General features: G+C 27.3%; 1 protein-coding gene across 1 annotated transcript; it reads left to right on the forward strand.

Annotated features, from left to right (window-relative positions):
- Positions 1 to 8,669: 8,669 nt before the first annotated feature.
- Positions 8,670 to 12,676, forward strand: LOC121232156 (transcription factor bHLH62). The gene is made up of 8 exons (XM_041117639.1): positions 8,670 to 9,718; positions 9,797 to 9,976; positions 10,071 to 10,136; positions 10,465 to 10,533; positions 10,668 to 10,739; positions 11,526 to 11,747; positions 12,352 to 12,448; positions 12,537 to 12,676. Exons 1-8 carry the CDS (start codon positions 8,906 to 8,908, stop codon positions 12,572 to 12,574), a joined length of 1,557 nt encoding a protein of 518 aa, XP_040973573.1. The 5' UTR covers positions 8,670 to 8,905; the 3' UTR covers positions 12,575 to 12,676.
- Positions 12,677 to 15,153: the final 2,477 nt, after the last annotated feature.

The following is a 15,153-nucleotide window of genomic DNA, read 5'->3' on the forward strand; positions in this document are numbered from 1 at the left end:
AAATTAAATTTTATTTTTAATATTTTAAGAAATTAGTTTTGATGTAGCCGACAAGATCCATATCCTTAATAAATCCAAAAGCCCTGTCTCTTCAAGCCACTTAATTAGGATGTCCTAACATTAATCAAGGAAAATTCCTCTCTTTCTCACCTTTTTCTTCATTTATTAAAACTCAAAGGTTCCAAAAATTAATGATTTGTTTAGTAAATGCCATATCAAGGACAATGTTTACTGAGAATAAAATCATCTCATGCTTCTAATTTTTTTTTAATACAACATTGGGGTGAGTTAGGTGATACAAATTTAAATGTATAATTAAAATTTTAATAATTCTTTATAATTTTAAAAGTTTTTCATCACTTCATGAATAATTTGTATTTACTTATATAAACGGGTCGAAGTTTAATTAAATTGGTTTATGTAATAAGTATTATTAAAAAGGTTATCTTTAATGAATTTGAGTTTCGAATTCTAATATCTACCTTTTCAAGGACGAAAGTAAGGAAAGGCAAGGGCTTTGGCCTTCCTAAAATGAGAAAATTTGTTTTAGATCCTCTAATGTTTATAAAAAATTTAAGTTTATATATGATAAAATTATAACTTGCCCCCGAAAATAATAATGTTTTGTTTCAATCATTCTAAAAGCTATAAATTAGATATATGTCAATACATGGGTGAAATTACGTCTTAGATCACATAAAAACATATAACTTAATCTCTAACCATATTGTTTATTTTAATTAATTTCTCTCATTATAAGCACTTAACTACATAATTAACTTAATAAGCTAACCCAGCTCACCTAATTTGCCTACACATAATTTACACAGATTGGATTTTAACCCCGGTGATTTAAGTCCCAAGATCTCAACTTATCATGTCAGCAAAGTCTTCACTATAAAAATAATCTTAAAAATCACAAAATTTATCATCGTTGAGGGATTCTCGAAACTTTTAAGAGAAGTTTATAAAGTGTCTTCAGACTCTAGGTAAAGCTTAAGTTCTTAAAGAGACAGCAAATTCGCAGAGTGAGAGTACCTTTTCGAGCGCTTGAACAAGTGAATTGCCAAAGAACTTGTAGAGTTAATTTGCAATCGATGGGGGTTTGAATAGATGCCTTAAATGAGCTAAGTTTTTCCTCCAGTTACAAAGTCCTCAATTTCTTTAGTGCCTCGCTTGTTAAAGAACCCAACAAGGTGGTCCCGTTCTATGAACTCTTCACATTTTTAAATATTTGAGTTTTCGATAAAGTTAGTAGACAAAATCTCTACCGAAAATAATACTATACTTGTTGAAAAGTTGTCTAACTCCATATAAAAAATACTTTGTAAACTTTCCATAAAAAATCGAAAATCTCTCTAAAAGTCTCATAATTAAAAACAAATGGTATATAATAAATAGTAATAAGAGTTAACAATAATTGAAGTAATTAATATACCAATTCAACAACTCAAAAATGGTTGAATAATTAAATTCAAGTGGCTAATGGTACCGCCGTAGTCCTTTCTTCGACACAAAACATTAAGGTGGACATGAGTTGGTAATTAGTCTTTGATGTTATGTACACATTACTTTTATATTAACTAGTATACTTTCTTACTAGGTTTCGCCTTGGATTAATTGTTCCATTTAGACTAAAATTTTTACTTTTAATAATTTAGTCCCTCTATTTTTTAAATTTAAAAATATAGGTCTAATTTTTAACATCATTAATTTTTTTTTGTTAAATTCACTAGAATGGCATTTCGAAATTTAAAATAAAATACTCACACGATAACTATGTAACAAAAAAAAAGACATTGCAATGAATGTGAATTTAACAAGTAATTTTAAAGTAACAACTCTTAGAAATTACATCATCATTTTAATTGAATAAAGTTTTTGGGTTAACAAATAACGTTGAAAAAGTTGAGGTACCAAATTATATAAAAAATTGAAATATAAAGATTAAATCTTAAATTTGTGTGTAGTATAGGGACCAAAATTAAAATTTGACCATTAGTATAATTTATAAAAATTTAAAAAATTAATTCCAACTCATCGTGTTAAAATAATTTTTGTTAGTACATATTTTTTTTAAATCTAAATAAAAAAAATTTAATCAGAGTAGTAAACAATATTAACAATTTGGGCTAAATATTATAAAAAAAATAAAGGACCAAATTACGGTGGAATTTAAGTATAAAGATTAAATTTTAATTTTAGTTATAATAGAGGGACCAAAAGTGATATTTAATAATTTTCCAATGAAAGGGAAAAAGGTAAATGAATGCCTAGACACGTCGACCTTCCCTTTATATATAGGTTATAAATTGATCAACAATTAATTATAAATTTTGAGTTGTTTTTCCTTTAAAATTAATCTTTTTATATTTTAATTTCTCTAAGTACTTTTTTTAAAGATGTTTATTAGAGCTGATTCAGTAATCAAATTAAATTTTATAAAGGGTATAAAAAAATTATCACATACCTCAAACTAAATTTATGGAGGTAGTTTTGCTTTTCAAAGTGGTTTTATGAATAATTTTGTCACCACCTTTTCCAGTTTGGTATATGTTTGATTTTTTTGTCGATTTTTGCCCACTACTTTGGACCATCCGAGGTTAATTTTTTTTGATTAAGTGCTTGTAATCATTCTTGATATGTTGTGTTTGAGTTGTAATGTAGCTAATTGTCAACATGTCATAATGTTCTATTAATCCTGAGGCTGAAGTCTTTGTTATGTTGGTGAAATTTGTCCTTCATAACCTACAACAGAAGTTTGCTATTTTTTTGCTTGTGACACAATTACCCAAAAATAATAATTAATAATAAATATTATTATATGGGAATACGCTAAAAAATTATTATATAGGAAATTGTATTTCTAATCTATTGTATTTACTATATTTCTAAGAAAGTGAGCTAAGTAATTTAATGCATTAATTATATTATATGGTATATATGTGAACCCGACCAAAGCCGAGTTAACCGGCAAGGATGGGAATTTAATGCAATGATTGACTTACCCTAAACTTGAAGATTTATTTAATTTATATTTTATTATTTGTGGAAGTGGTTGAAAAATGAGGATAATAATAATAAAATTAACCCAACGAACCCCTTATGTTGACTCCAACCATTGATAATTGCAAAATATAAAAATATTTTAGCTTGTTTCACCAAAATGAGAATTTTGAAAAATTTTCACAAAAAAAGGTGAAATTTACAAAATCTGTGGGCTGATTATGATTCATTCTATACATAATCTACACTCTTTTTAACTTTTCAATTTTTTTTGCAATTTGGCACAAAGTACAAACTAATTATTAAAACATTACAATTTGTTGTAAAACAATTCAATAATAGAGAGAGAGAAAATGAGATACATGAAAATAATAGTGTAATTTAAAAGGATAAGAAAAAATAAAAATTTATTATCTTAAAGTTTTGGGTGTTTTTATTTTTTATTTTTTTTTGTATATTTTCAATTAAATTTAGCTGTTAAATCTTTTTTTTTTTTTAGTTTTTTAGGTGAAAGGGGTCACAAAGAAAAGCAAAACTATAAAGGACCAAATGATACAATTTGTAAATGTTAAAAGGTTAAATTTTTAGAATCAATACTAAATTGATATAGTGTACGAATGTTGAGGGTTAAAGTTGTTATTATATCGACGTTAAAAGTGTCATCATTAGCCAATAAGTGATAAAAAACAAAATTGAATAGTTGAATGATATTTTATAATTTTTCATAATTAGGTAATTAGAGAAAACCACTAATAATTGGGTGACTATTAATAGAATTTAGCCATTAATGTATTATAAAGTGTTAAACTTTTAACCTCCTCGAATACCACCCGCAAAAAAACATGATTATTATTTTAAAGGTCTACTTAATCGATATTATAACATTAATTAAAATATTTATTTATTTTATAAAATATTACATTTTATTAATAGTATTAACTTTAAAAAAATCTAGTATATGATTTGCGTTGAGTTAATTATTTATTTATGTTAAGTTATGGAGTACAAATTTGAAGACCAAAATATACTCTATGCCTACTTTTATTTTCAAAAATTTAGACCCTTTATTTTTTCGGATATGAAAATTTAGTTTCAATCATTATCACTATTAAAACTCTTCTATTACATTCATTGGTACAACATTTTGAAATTAAAAAAAAAAATACTTGGTAGTCATGTAACAGTAAAAATAACATTGAAAATGTCTATACAGATTTTTTTCTTAAAAAATTCATGCACATCATGATAATTTTTGTTGTTGGAATAGTGTTCCTAAAAAAAATTACTTCAACATTTTGATTAAAATAGTTTACAATATTAAATATTTAGATTAACTAAGGACATTATAAAGATAAAAATATCAATTTATGTAAAAAAAGGGTATATATAAATTAAATCTCAAATTTTAGCATAGTATAAGGGCTAAAATTGAAATTTGATCATTGTCTTATACAATACAAAAAAAAAAGCAAGGTAAGGCAAGTTAAATGGATAAAAAGCCATATATTTTTCTCTAAAACCCTTAAGGCATTCAAATTATATATAACCATATAATGTTTTAATTGAAAAATTAATGATATTAACTATTTGGACTAACTAATAACATTATAAAACTACAAGGACTAAATTACATTGCAAATTAAAGTCTACTAGTTAAATATCAAATTTAGGCATAATAAAGGGACCACAACTGAAATTTAACTATTTTTTTGAAATTGCAAAAAGAAAGGTAAGCACCAAGGTAAACTTAAAAGAAATGAGAAGTCACATATCAATTTTTAAGATTTTTAGAGTATTCAAAATATATAATCACGTAATTTTTTTAATTAAAAAGTTAATAAAATTAACTATTTAGACTAATTAATAATATTATAAAAATATAGAAATTATACTTTAAATATTAAGTATTAAATTAAAACATATTAGAGTGAGTAAGGTGAAATTTAATCATTTTTGTAAAATGAAAAGAAAAGAAAGGAAGGAAGCATGGGCGAGACGTGAGAGAGCCACAAAAACCATTTTTATTTTTTATTTTATACTTACATATCACAAAAATTGATGCTAATATTAACATCCAGTGAACCGTTTCTTTTTGCCTAAAAATCAAAGGGATATTAATGAGTGGTGATATCACCGTGCATCCTAAAATTTTGGATTAAAATTTTTATATCATTTTTTTATTTGTTTTAACCCTTTTTTTGAATTTGACTTAAATTATAAAGTTTTGAAAGGAAATTTTATTAGTTTATTTTATGAATGGGATCATATAATTAAAAAAAAAACATTAAGTACTTATTGTAATTGTTGAAGGATAAGTTTCATCAATACAATAAAGTCTTCAGCCTCAGCATCAATAAAACATTATGGTACATTGTCAATTGGCTCTATCAAAACTCAAGTATGACATATCTGGAGTGACTGTAAGTACTTAATATAATAAAGAAATCAAGACTGGATGATCCAAAGCGGCAAGCAAAAATCAATAAAAGAATCAAGCATTCACCAAGCTGGAGAAGACAACGACAAAACCATTCCTGAAATCACTTGCAGAAGCAAGATTACATGCATAAGTAAGACTAAAAAACGTGCTATAAAAGCAAACAAAAATTTCTAAAAGTTAAAACTTATTAAATAAAGAAAAACAAACAGAAAAAATATAAAATTTTAGACAAAACGTGTCGAAACTGACTTGTGAAATAATTTATTATTATTGGAAAGTTGTTATATGCACTAGCCACCAACAATTTCTTTTGGAAAGTGGATGACTCTTAGTCAGGTCTTAATATGTTTCCGTTTTGAGAGAATATACCCACAAAATAAATCTACAAACTAAAAAGAGAAAAGGTACATGAAGTGAATAAGGAGAAGAAAAAAAGAGAGAGTTGGTGGAAGGGAGAACCCAACTGACTACCATCATTGGGCAAAACAAAAGAGAAATGGCAAATGACTCAGAGTAAAAAGAGAAATTTTTTTTGACTTAAATATCAATTAAATAAACTCACTTTATTCGAATGTTATTTTTTTTAATTATTACTAAAATTTGTAAGTGTTATAACTACATCTAGAGAGCTTGGCTCATAATTTACAGACTTCAATAACCAACACTACATATTAGAATAATCTTCTGAACTAAAGACATTTGCAAGGTCAAGACCCCATGAGCTCACAAACTAGTGAGAACATATCATGGGGACTACTCCAATGACATGGAGAGAATGTCTACAACTTTTAAATCACACTTATTTGTTGTCTAAACATGATAGTCTATACCTACGGAATAAGATATAATTAAGTCGATTAGACTCTAAAGAGTACAAAATAAATATAAGACTAATACAATGACAACACATGACATCTCAAAATGTTTAAAATTGTCTATTTTAAGCTCATAGATATCATAAAAGAGCAACTCTCTCTCCTCTCACACTATAAGCTATCTCCATTCTTCCTCTTGAATTTCAATCTTCCCAAAAAACTTAGATTCCAATCACTTTCAAGTTTCACCCCTAGCCCTTTTGAATAAACTATCACGAACCACTATGATTTCAAACTTTTCCATTTTACTCTTTTATCAAAAGCTAAAAATAATGCTATTTGATTTTCATTAATAGTTATTTTTTCATATTAATAGGGTAATATTTTTTTGGCATGATCAATGTATATTTTATATTTGTTTTATGATCCATAAAGATTAATTTTTTTGGACTTCATAGTTGTCCTAATAATATCGTCTCCAATGTTCAAACCCGAATTACCTCTTAAAAGTACACTGTATTTTACCTTTACTCCCAACATATGTTAGTAATAGGGTAAAAGTTTTTAATGTCGAGAACTTTGCCACAAACAATTAGCTATAATGTTTTATTCATAAAAAATAACTTTATTAGTATTAGAATTTGTGCTAAAACTGAATACTAACATATTCTTAATTAACAATGAAAGTCCTAGATATTATTAGTTAATTTAACCGTTTTAGTCATCATAATTCATTTCATCTAATCGATTAGGTCAAAGGCTCTTGCTTAAGTATGTTAGAATAGCCCGTTTAAGACTTTTCAACTCCTTCAAGAATAGTTTATGAAGTGTTATTCGTTCGTAATCTCCGACCCTTCAACAAGTCCAGTTTTTTTTCTTGTGGGGAGTTTTGTTTGTCAACTTTACCAAAAGTTTGAGTGCCTAAGGAGACATCAAGTTCATAGAGTCGGAACATTTTTTTGAGTGCCTAAATGGGCAAACTACCAAAGAAACTGAAGAGTTGGCAATCAATGGTAAAACTCGAGCACAAGTTGAGGATCACTTGAGGTAGCTTTCAAACACAATGTTAGAAATAAAATCCCATTAAGAATAATATCCATTTTATTGAAGGATTTGTTAACTCAAAATGGATTACAATTCATAGACTTCTCGCGAAAAAAATAGAAATTTCATCTAAAACCATCATTTGTTGACCTTAAAAAGTAAAACCCAATAAACCATGGTGGAGTTCCAAGAGAAGTTATGGAAGCATGGGTTTGGATTTGAGAGCCATTGAGAATTTCAAGAGAGAAGAAAACGACGACATTTTGGTGCTTTGACGTTTAAGGCCCGCCAATTACCCCCCAGTTCCCCCTCCGTCATTTACGGCCAAAACAACATTAACAATATTTTATAATAATTAAATAGTAATTGCTTTGCTTAATATTAATACTACCACAGTAACATGCACCATCATCATAAAAATTGAAAATTAAAAAATGATAAATATGCTTTAAGTTCATGTACCTTTGATACTTTTGAAATTTAGTCCTTTTAAGTTATAACTATATTAATTGTTCTAATCGGAGTTATTTAAGTATTGATCTGAATAATTAAATCAATAGCTATCTAACTATAATCCAGATATTTATAAAAAAAATATAATCCAAATAAATATTGAAAAAAATCCACACATTTAAATAAGGTAAAATTCAAACACGAAATCTTAAAGTTTCTTTGAGCTTCAACCTTACCATTGAGACAAGGTCCTGTTGGCGAGTAGCAGCGGACATTAATAGCTTCGAATTTTTTGGAAAATTTTATTGTTCTTTAGAATTTTTTGAAGAAAATTAATTAAATCACCTCAAATTTTTGAAAATTCTCTTAAATTTCACAAAGGCTAAATTTTTTTAACTAGATCCTCATTTTTTTAAAAGTTCTCATTAACTTCTCAAAATTTTAAAAAAAAAAATTTAATTAGTCCCACTCCAAAGCTTAGTCCCATAATCTGCTACTGTTGACCAGCCCCTACTTTTATTTACAGAAAACTAATTCTTATATGTTGTGAGTTTATAAATTAATTTCTAATTGTTAATATTATTATTTTTGTTAAATTCGTTGATATGCACCTCTAGGTGAAATCGTACATCTCTTATTAGAAGATGTGCATGGCATAGGGACATGACGACGAATTCGTGTATAAACACGACTTTCTCTCTTCTTTTGACAAAAAAAAATTATTTAAAAGTCGCGTAATTGTATAATCGATCCGAATTTAATAAAATTATTTTATCGATATTAATAATTTAACTTACAATTTTATATTTAAAAAATAAATGAATTATATTTTTAAAATTAAAATTATAATACTAAATTCCAAATATATATTAACTATTTATTTAGATCTATATAACTCCATTGCAGCTGAACTTAAGACATCCCCTTTCCCTCTTTTACTTTTTTTCCCTTCTTGCTTATCATTTTCTTCACCAAACATTTTTCTAAGAAAGTTTCGACCAATTTGATACCATAATTCATTCATTTTCCTGGAAAATATAAAACCCAAAGCTACATTATCAAACTGGGTCTTCCTTCTTTTTTAGAATTAAACCAGTTCCTGATCTGGGTTTTCACATTGAACTGACAATACTTTTTTTTTTTCAAAATGGAAAACCAGTTTTTTCTTGGTGCTCATGGACCGCCATTAGACTTTGGGCAGGCATTATCATCACCCTTATCAACAGCTTGGCAATCCTTATCTTCACCCATGGAAATTCAAGCAACTGAGTTGAATTCAACAGATTACGGTTTACAATTTGAGTCAGCACTGAGTTCAATGGTGTCTTCTCCAGTAGCATCGAATTCAAATCTTTCTAACGAGAGTTTTATGATCAGGGAATTGATCGGAAAATTAGGGAGTATCGGTGGTAACGCCGGTGAGATCTCTCCACAACCATTAATAGCTAACAGCACCAACACATCTTGTTACAGCACTCCATTGAATTCTCCCCCTAAATTAAGCTTACCATTGAATACTTTAGTGAAAGAGAAATTACCCAGTTTAGGGAAATCAATGGGTATGAATTCAAGTGTGGCTGATTTCTCTGCCGATCCTGGATTTGCAGAACGAGCGGCGAAATTCTCTTGTTTTGGTAGTAGAAGCTTTAATGGCAGAACGAGTCAACTCAGACTCAATGATACTTCTTCCCCTTCTCCTTCCCTTTCCCCTTACAGATCTAATCCATTATCATCAAATCCCAAGATTCCCCGTGTTTCAAGCAGTCCTTCATTGAACGCAATGGTAATTGAACCATTACAAGATCGATCCGAGTTATCTCATTCTCAAGAAGAATCCTCCATTACCAATGGTGACCCAAGTTTGAAACCTTCAAAAGGTACCAATTCAAGGAAAAGAAAAACAGTTCCCAAAGCAAAAACAAATGAAATTTCAACATCCCCATCAACAAATGCTCCAAAGGTATCAAATCAAACTTGATTTTCATTCAAAATTTTGTTCTAAAAACATTCATTAATCAACTAATTTTGTTATCCCCAGGGGACTGAATCAAATGAGAAACGATGCAAATCAACCGACAGCAATGGAAACCAAAATGATTCGATCAAAGCAGAGGATGATGCAAAAGGAAATACAAAGCCACCTGAGCCACCCAAAGATTATATTCATGTTAGAGCAAGAAGGGGTCAAGCTACTGATAGCCATAGCTTAGCTGAAAGAGTGAGAATTTTTATACCCAATTTTTAAAAGAAAAAATTACTGGGAATTTTGCATTTTTATCATTGATTCTTATACTATCTATCATTTTGATTAGGTCCGCAGAGAGAAAATCAGTGAGAGAATGAAGCTTCTGCAAAATCTTGTCCCTGGTTGCAACAAGGTTCGTACTTTGTTCTAAGAACAAAGGGTCTATATTTTTTTAGTCCTTATATTATGATAAAATTCGAGATTTAATCTTTTTACTTTAATTTGACATAATTTAGTAGATTCAAATTGATGAGATTATCAATGTAAAATTTAACGTAGTTTAAGAAAAATTCACGATCTCATCAATTAGGACTTACTGACAAATTATGCCAACATTAAATAGAAGGGTTAAATCCCAGAGTTCAACATATTAGAGGGGCTAAAACTAGGATTAGACCAAAGAGCAACTTGGTAATATTATTGCTGTAATCCTAAAATCTTGAATTTTCCAACTTGTATAGGTGACTGGAAAAGCCTTAATGCTGGATGAAATTATAAATTATGTTCAATCATTGCAACGTCAAGTTGAGGTAAAATTTTATTATTATTATTTTTAACATATTTATTGATGAACGTGTGGTGCTTTAATTTCTTAAGATTTAAGCTCTTTTTATTATTATTTTTTTTTGACTTTAATGGTTTAATGATAATTTTTTATTGGCAGTTCCTTTCAATGAAGTTAGCTTCAGTGAATACCAGGCTGGATTTTAACATGGATAGTTTAATGCCAAAGGAGGTAAGTCTAAACTTTAAAGATTCAACTACATTAAATAAATACACATGAAATTGAAAGGGTCAAATTTTTATTTTGGTCCTATAATTTAATTTGAAATTATTTATTCTATTTTTATAATATTGTTAATTAATCTAAATAGTTAACGTTATTAACTATTCTGATTAAGATGCTCTTAGGGTTTTTTTCTTCTTAAAAACCCTTCTTCCAACTCGTCATACTAACATGAATTTTCGATAGGGTTTTTTTAAGAAAAAACTCATGTTAACTGTATTAATTTATTGTTAAAATATGTTATAGGTCCTTTTATTTTTCACAAATATGAAATTTAGTTACTTTACTTTTTAAATTTTAAAATTCGAGTCTAATTGTTAATCCTATTAAATTTTTTTTGTTAAATTTATTAGTGTGAAATTTTGAAATAAAAAAAATCCTTTAGTAGCAATGTAACTAAAAAGAATGCATTATGGTAAATATAAATTTAACAAAATAAATTTTAACAGTGTTAATAGTTATATCTAAATTTTAAAATTTAAAAAGTATGACTAAATTTTAAATTTACAAAGAGTATAGGGACTTATAACATATTTTAACCTACTTTATTTAAACCATCTAACTAATAACATTATAAAAAATAAAGGACCAAATCTTAAATTTGGATATAGTTGAAGAACCAAAACCATATAATTTGACAAATTTATATAAATTCATATAATGGTTCAAATCTTTTGAATTGGGATTTACTTCGCATGTATGTATATATATGTATCGTCTTTTGTTGTTTTGTAGATGTTTGAATCAAACAATAGTTTGGCACATCAAATATTCCCAATGGATTCCTCGGCAACAGCCATATTTGAACAGCAAAATCCAGCACTACATCATCATCATGCCAATATGTCTAATGGGACAATGTCCCAATGCTTGGTGGGCCCATTAGACACTTCAATACATCCCAATCTCAACACCCATTTACCCCAAATTCACTATTTCACTCAGTCTATGCCCCAGGTAAATTTCCTTTTTCTACAATTTTCATTTTGAGTTTGAGTATTGTGAATAAAAAAAATTCTAAGAGAGTTTGTCTCCAGTTTAGGGTTTAGTTTAGTTCGATTATTAATTTAGCTGGGACTCATTGTCTACGAAAAAAATGTGAACCCATGAAATTTTTTATGGATAAATTACTTTAGTAGTCACTCATCTATTTTTTTTGATATCTAACTATTTAATTTTGTTTTTTTTGTCACCCAATTATTTTGATTTTTTTTGTGTTTCAATTATTATGTGAGCCAATTGATGACAAAAAAAAAAGATAAAAGTGAATAGTTGGGTGACAAAAAAAAAACCCTGATTTCTATCCTTTTATTCATGGTTGTTGGAGCTTGATAGACTAGTATCCTATTCCGAACAAAAGGTTGAATTGGCTTTGAATCAGAATATTTTTCTATTTATGATTTTTTAATGATTTATTTATTTAAAATTGGATTAGCCGATTAAACTGATCAAATCGAAAATTAGTAATTATCAATCCGATTTTAAAAATTTATTTTTTTATTTCAATTTCAGAGTTCTAAACCTCTAAAACTTTTACCTGATATTAAATTTATATTTGCAGTACCCAACATTTTGTGAAGGTGACCTTCAAACCATAGTTGAAATGGGGTTAGGCCAAAATCAAAGCAGGGAAATGGCATTACAATCAGAATTCCAGGGTAAGTAAAAAAAAATTCAAAAATGTATAAGGACTAAGAAGTAAATTTAAAAAATTAAAATGAATTAATTATGATTGTTTTAATGCAGGCTCAAATCAAGTGTCCCAGATGAAAGTTGAGCTCTAATAACCATTTTAATCTAGAATTAGAGCTGAAAAAGAAAGAGGAGAAAATGGCTGTGATGTTGTATATATTACAAAGAAATTTAATATGGACCCATTGCATGAATGATTTTGTCTTCTAATTTTCATTTTTTTTGTGGGTTTTAAAAAAAAAACCAAATTATTCAATATAAAATTTGGGTATTTAATGGTGCAAATGATCTTCATAGCAAACAGCACGACTTGTTTGTAAGATAATAGTATTAATTAATGCTAATTACTATCATTAGAATTTTTATTTTATTTTTAGCCTTTTTCATTTTTTCCAGACTATTGGAGATTCAACTTCATTAATATTTGAAACATTATTATTTGCTTTGGAGTCGCATCAAATTTGAGGGATTTGATCTCATAATAAACTAGTGTTAAGCAGCTGTATTTGTTTTCCTTTTAACTAGCAAAAAATAGGGTGATTAAAGGATTTGGTGTTTTTTGAGGGGGTCAACTCAAACCATGATTATGGCCATTTTAGAAAAAAAGGACCAATCTGTTATTCATTTCTAGAAGGTGGATTATAAGAAACTTTTTAAAATTAGGACAGTTTCTATTTTTGGTCATTTAAATTTAAAATTTTACAATTTAATCATCTAATTTTATAATATCATTAACTAATTTAAATAGTTAATAAGGTTAAATATTTCGAATAAAATGTTAACGTGAATTTTTCTTTAAAAAAACTTTTTAACACACAAAATATCATGTCAGCACAATAAGTTGAAACAAAGGTATTTTAAAGGATAAATCATTGGTATTTAAGCTAACTAATAATGCTAAATTAAAATTTAGAGATTAAATCTCTTATTTTAGTAAACTAAAGGGATCAAAACAAGAATTTTACCAATTCAAGAAAGTACTAAGGTTAAGGACATCGTGTTTTTGACTTTCGCAATTAAATGAGAATAATATTTCGATTTTATTTTCATTAGAACGACAGCTCAACGAAACAATTTTATTTCAATTTTTTCCATTACTTTGAAATATTTTAATTTCAATTCAATTTTCAAAACCATACAAACACCCAAAAGTATTTAAATCAAAATTACCATAGACTTATTGATAAAAAGAAGTTTGACCATGGTTTTAAAAATTGGGTAAATAATCTTTGTTAAACCATTAAATCTTGATTCAATCTGTTTGATTTTAATTAAAAAAATCATTATCAATTCAACTAAATCAATCATTTTTTGTCTCGATTTCAAGTGATTTGTTCAAAAATTAGTTGATTTGTAACAACCATGGTAAAATTTGCCTAAACATTTCATTTTTTTTATAAATACTAGATTGCTACTTTTCAAAATTCACCCATTTTCAGGGGGGCTCTTATATTAAAAAAATAAAAAAGAAAAGAAGCTTCTGTCCCTTTTTACTGTGACAGAAAAAATAATTAAAAAAAATTAAAGTCAACCACAAACAAAAAAGATTAGAAGTTATAACCACCCCTTTTTAATTTTTTATTTTTTTGCCCCTTTTCTGCATCAAAAGAATCCCAGGTTGGCAGTTGTTAGATTCTCATAGGTCCCCTAAATCATTCAAATTTATTTAGTTTTAAAAGGTTCATCTTTCATAATTTACTTTCAATTTGTATTTAAATGTATCTATGAGGAGTTTATATTAGAAGTTCCATTATATTTTATTATTTTTTATTTAATAAATAAATTAATTAATTTTTGTAGATTAGATCAAATAACAAATCAAACAGTAACACGTGACGTGTTATGTGTACCTCATGTTAATGTATAGGAATCAATTTTTAATAGAAAAAATTAATTTGTTATTTAATCTAATGTACAAGGGCTAATTTATCATTTTTTTAATAGATTAGGTTCTAGTATTGAGACTCCATTATACTTTTATCAGTATTGGTTTAACGGGAAGATTGAGGTCTTATGAACTTTGTGGTGATTTGGGCCCCTCTATATTTGAGCTATGTCCAGATATATTCAAGTTTAGATATAGATATATTTCAAATATCAATTTAATTGTGCTTTGTGATGATTAATTTTAATTTTAATTATTTGAATGTATATTATTTTGTACATTGAGTCTTTAAGTACCTACAGAGGCGAAGGCAAGGCAGGTCTGTAGTGGCCTTGCTCCAACCCCCCAAAAAAAGCGTGGTAGAGTTATCCTTTTTGTTTATTTAAATTTATGCAATTACAAATTAATATAATGGTAAATTTGTGCTTTGGTCTTTGAAATTTTATTATTCTTTTTTGGCCTCCAGCAATATTCTATCTTCACCCTTGAATATTTAGGTCTGAGTCTTCCCTCACGCAATTTGTAAGAGAAACCCATAAATTTTTGAAAGGAAATTTTTTATATATCAATATATAATTTATAATATATTAACTTATGATCTCATTAATTTTAAATAGACTTAACATAATTTTTTTTTTATTTTTACATGACTAAAGTGAAATTTTACTATATATATTGAATTATAATTTAATTATTTATTAAGGGACTGAATAATATTTTTTTATTTTGGGACCAAGGCTGCTATATACCCTTTCTAATTCATCCTCACACAATTATCTTATGTGA

The sequence above is a fragment of the Gossypium hirsutum genome, chromosome A07 (genome assembly GCF_007990345.1).
Source record: "Gossypium hirsutum isolate 1008001.06 chromosome A07, Gossypium_hirsutum_v2.1, whole genome shotgun sequence".
NCBI lineage: Eukaryota > Viridiplantae > Streptophyta > Magnoliopsida > Malvales > Malvaceae > Gossypium > Gossypium hirsutum.

What these genes read in the sequence shown, in the direction of transcription:
- LOC121232156 (XM_041117639.1), top strand. Translation starts at nt 8,906, where the DNA reads ATGGAAAACCAGTTTTTTCTTGGTGCTCATGGACCGCCATTAGACTTT. An exon ending in GCCATAGCTTAGCTGAAAGA is followed by an intron (nt 9,977 to 10,070) that starts GTGAGAATTTTT and finishes CATTTTGATTAG; the next exon opens with GTCCGCAGAGAGAAAATCAG. An exon ending in TTGTCCCTGGTTGCAACAAG is followed by an intron (nt 10,137 to 10,464) that starts GTTCGTACTTTG and finishes CAACTTGTATAG; the next exon opens with GTGACTGGAAAAGCCTTAAT.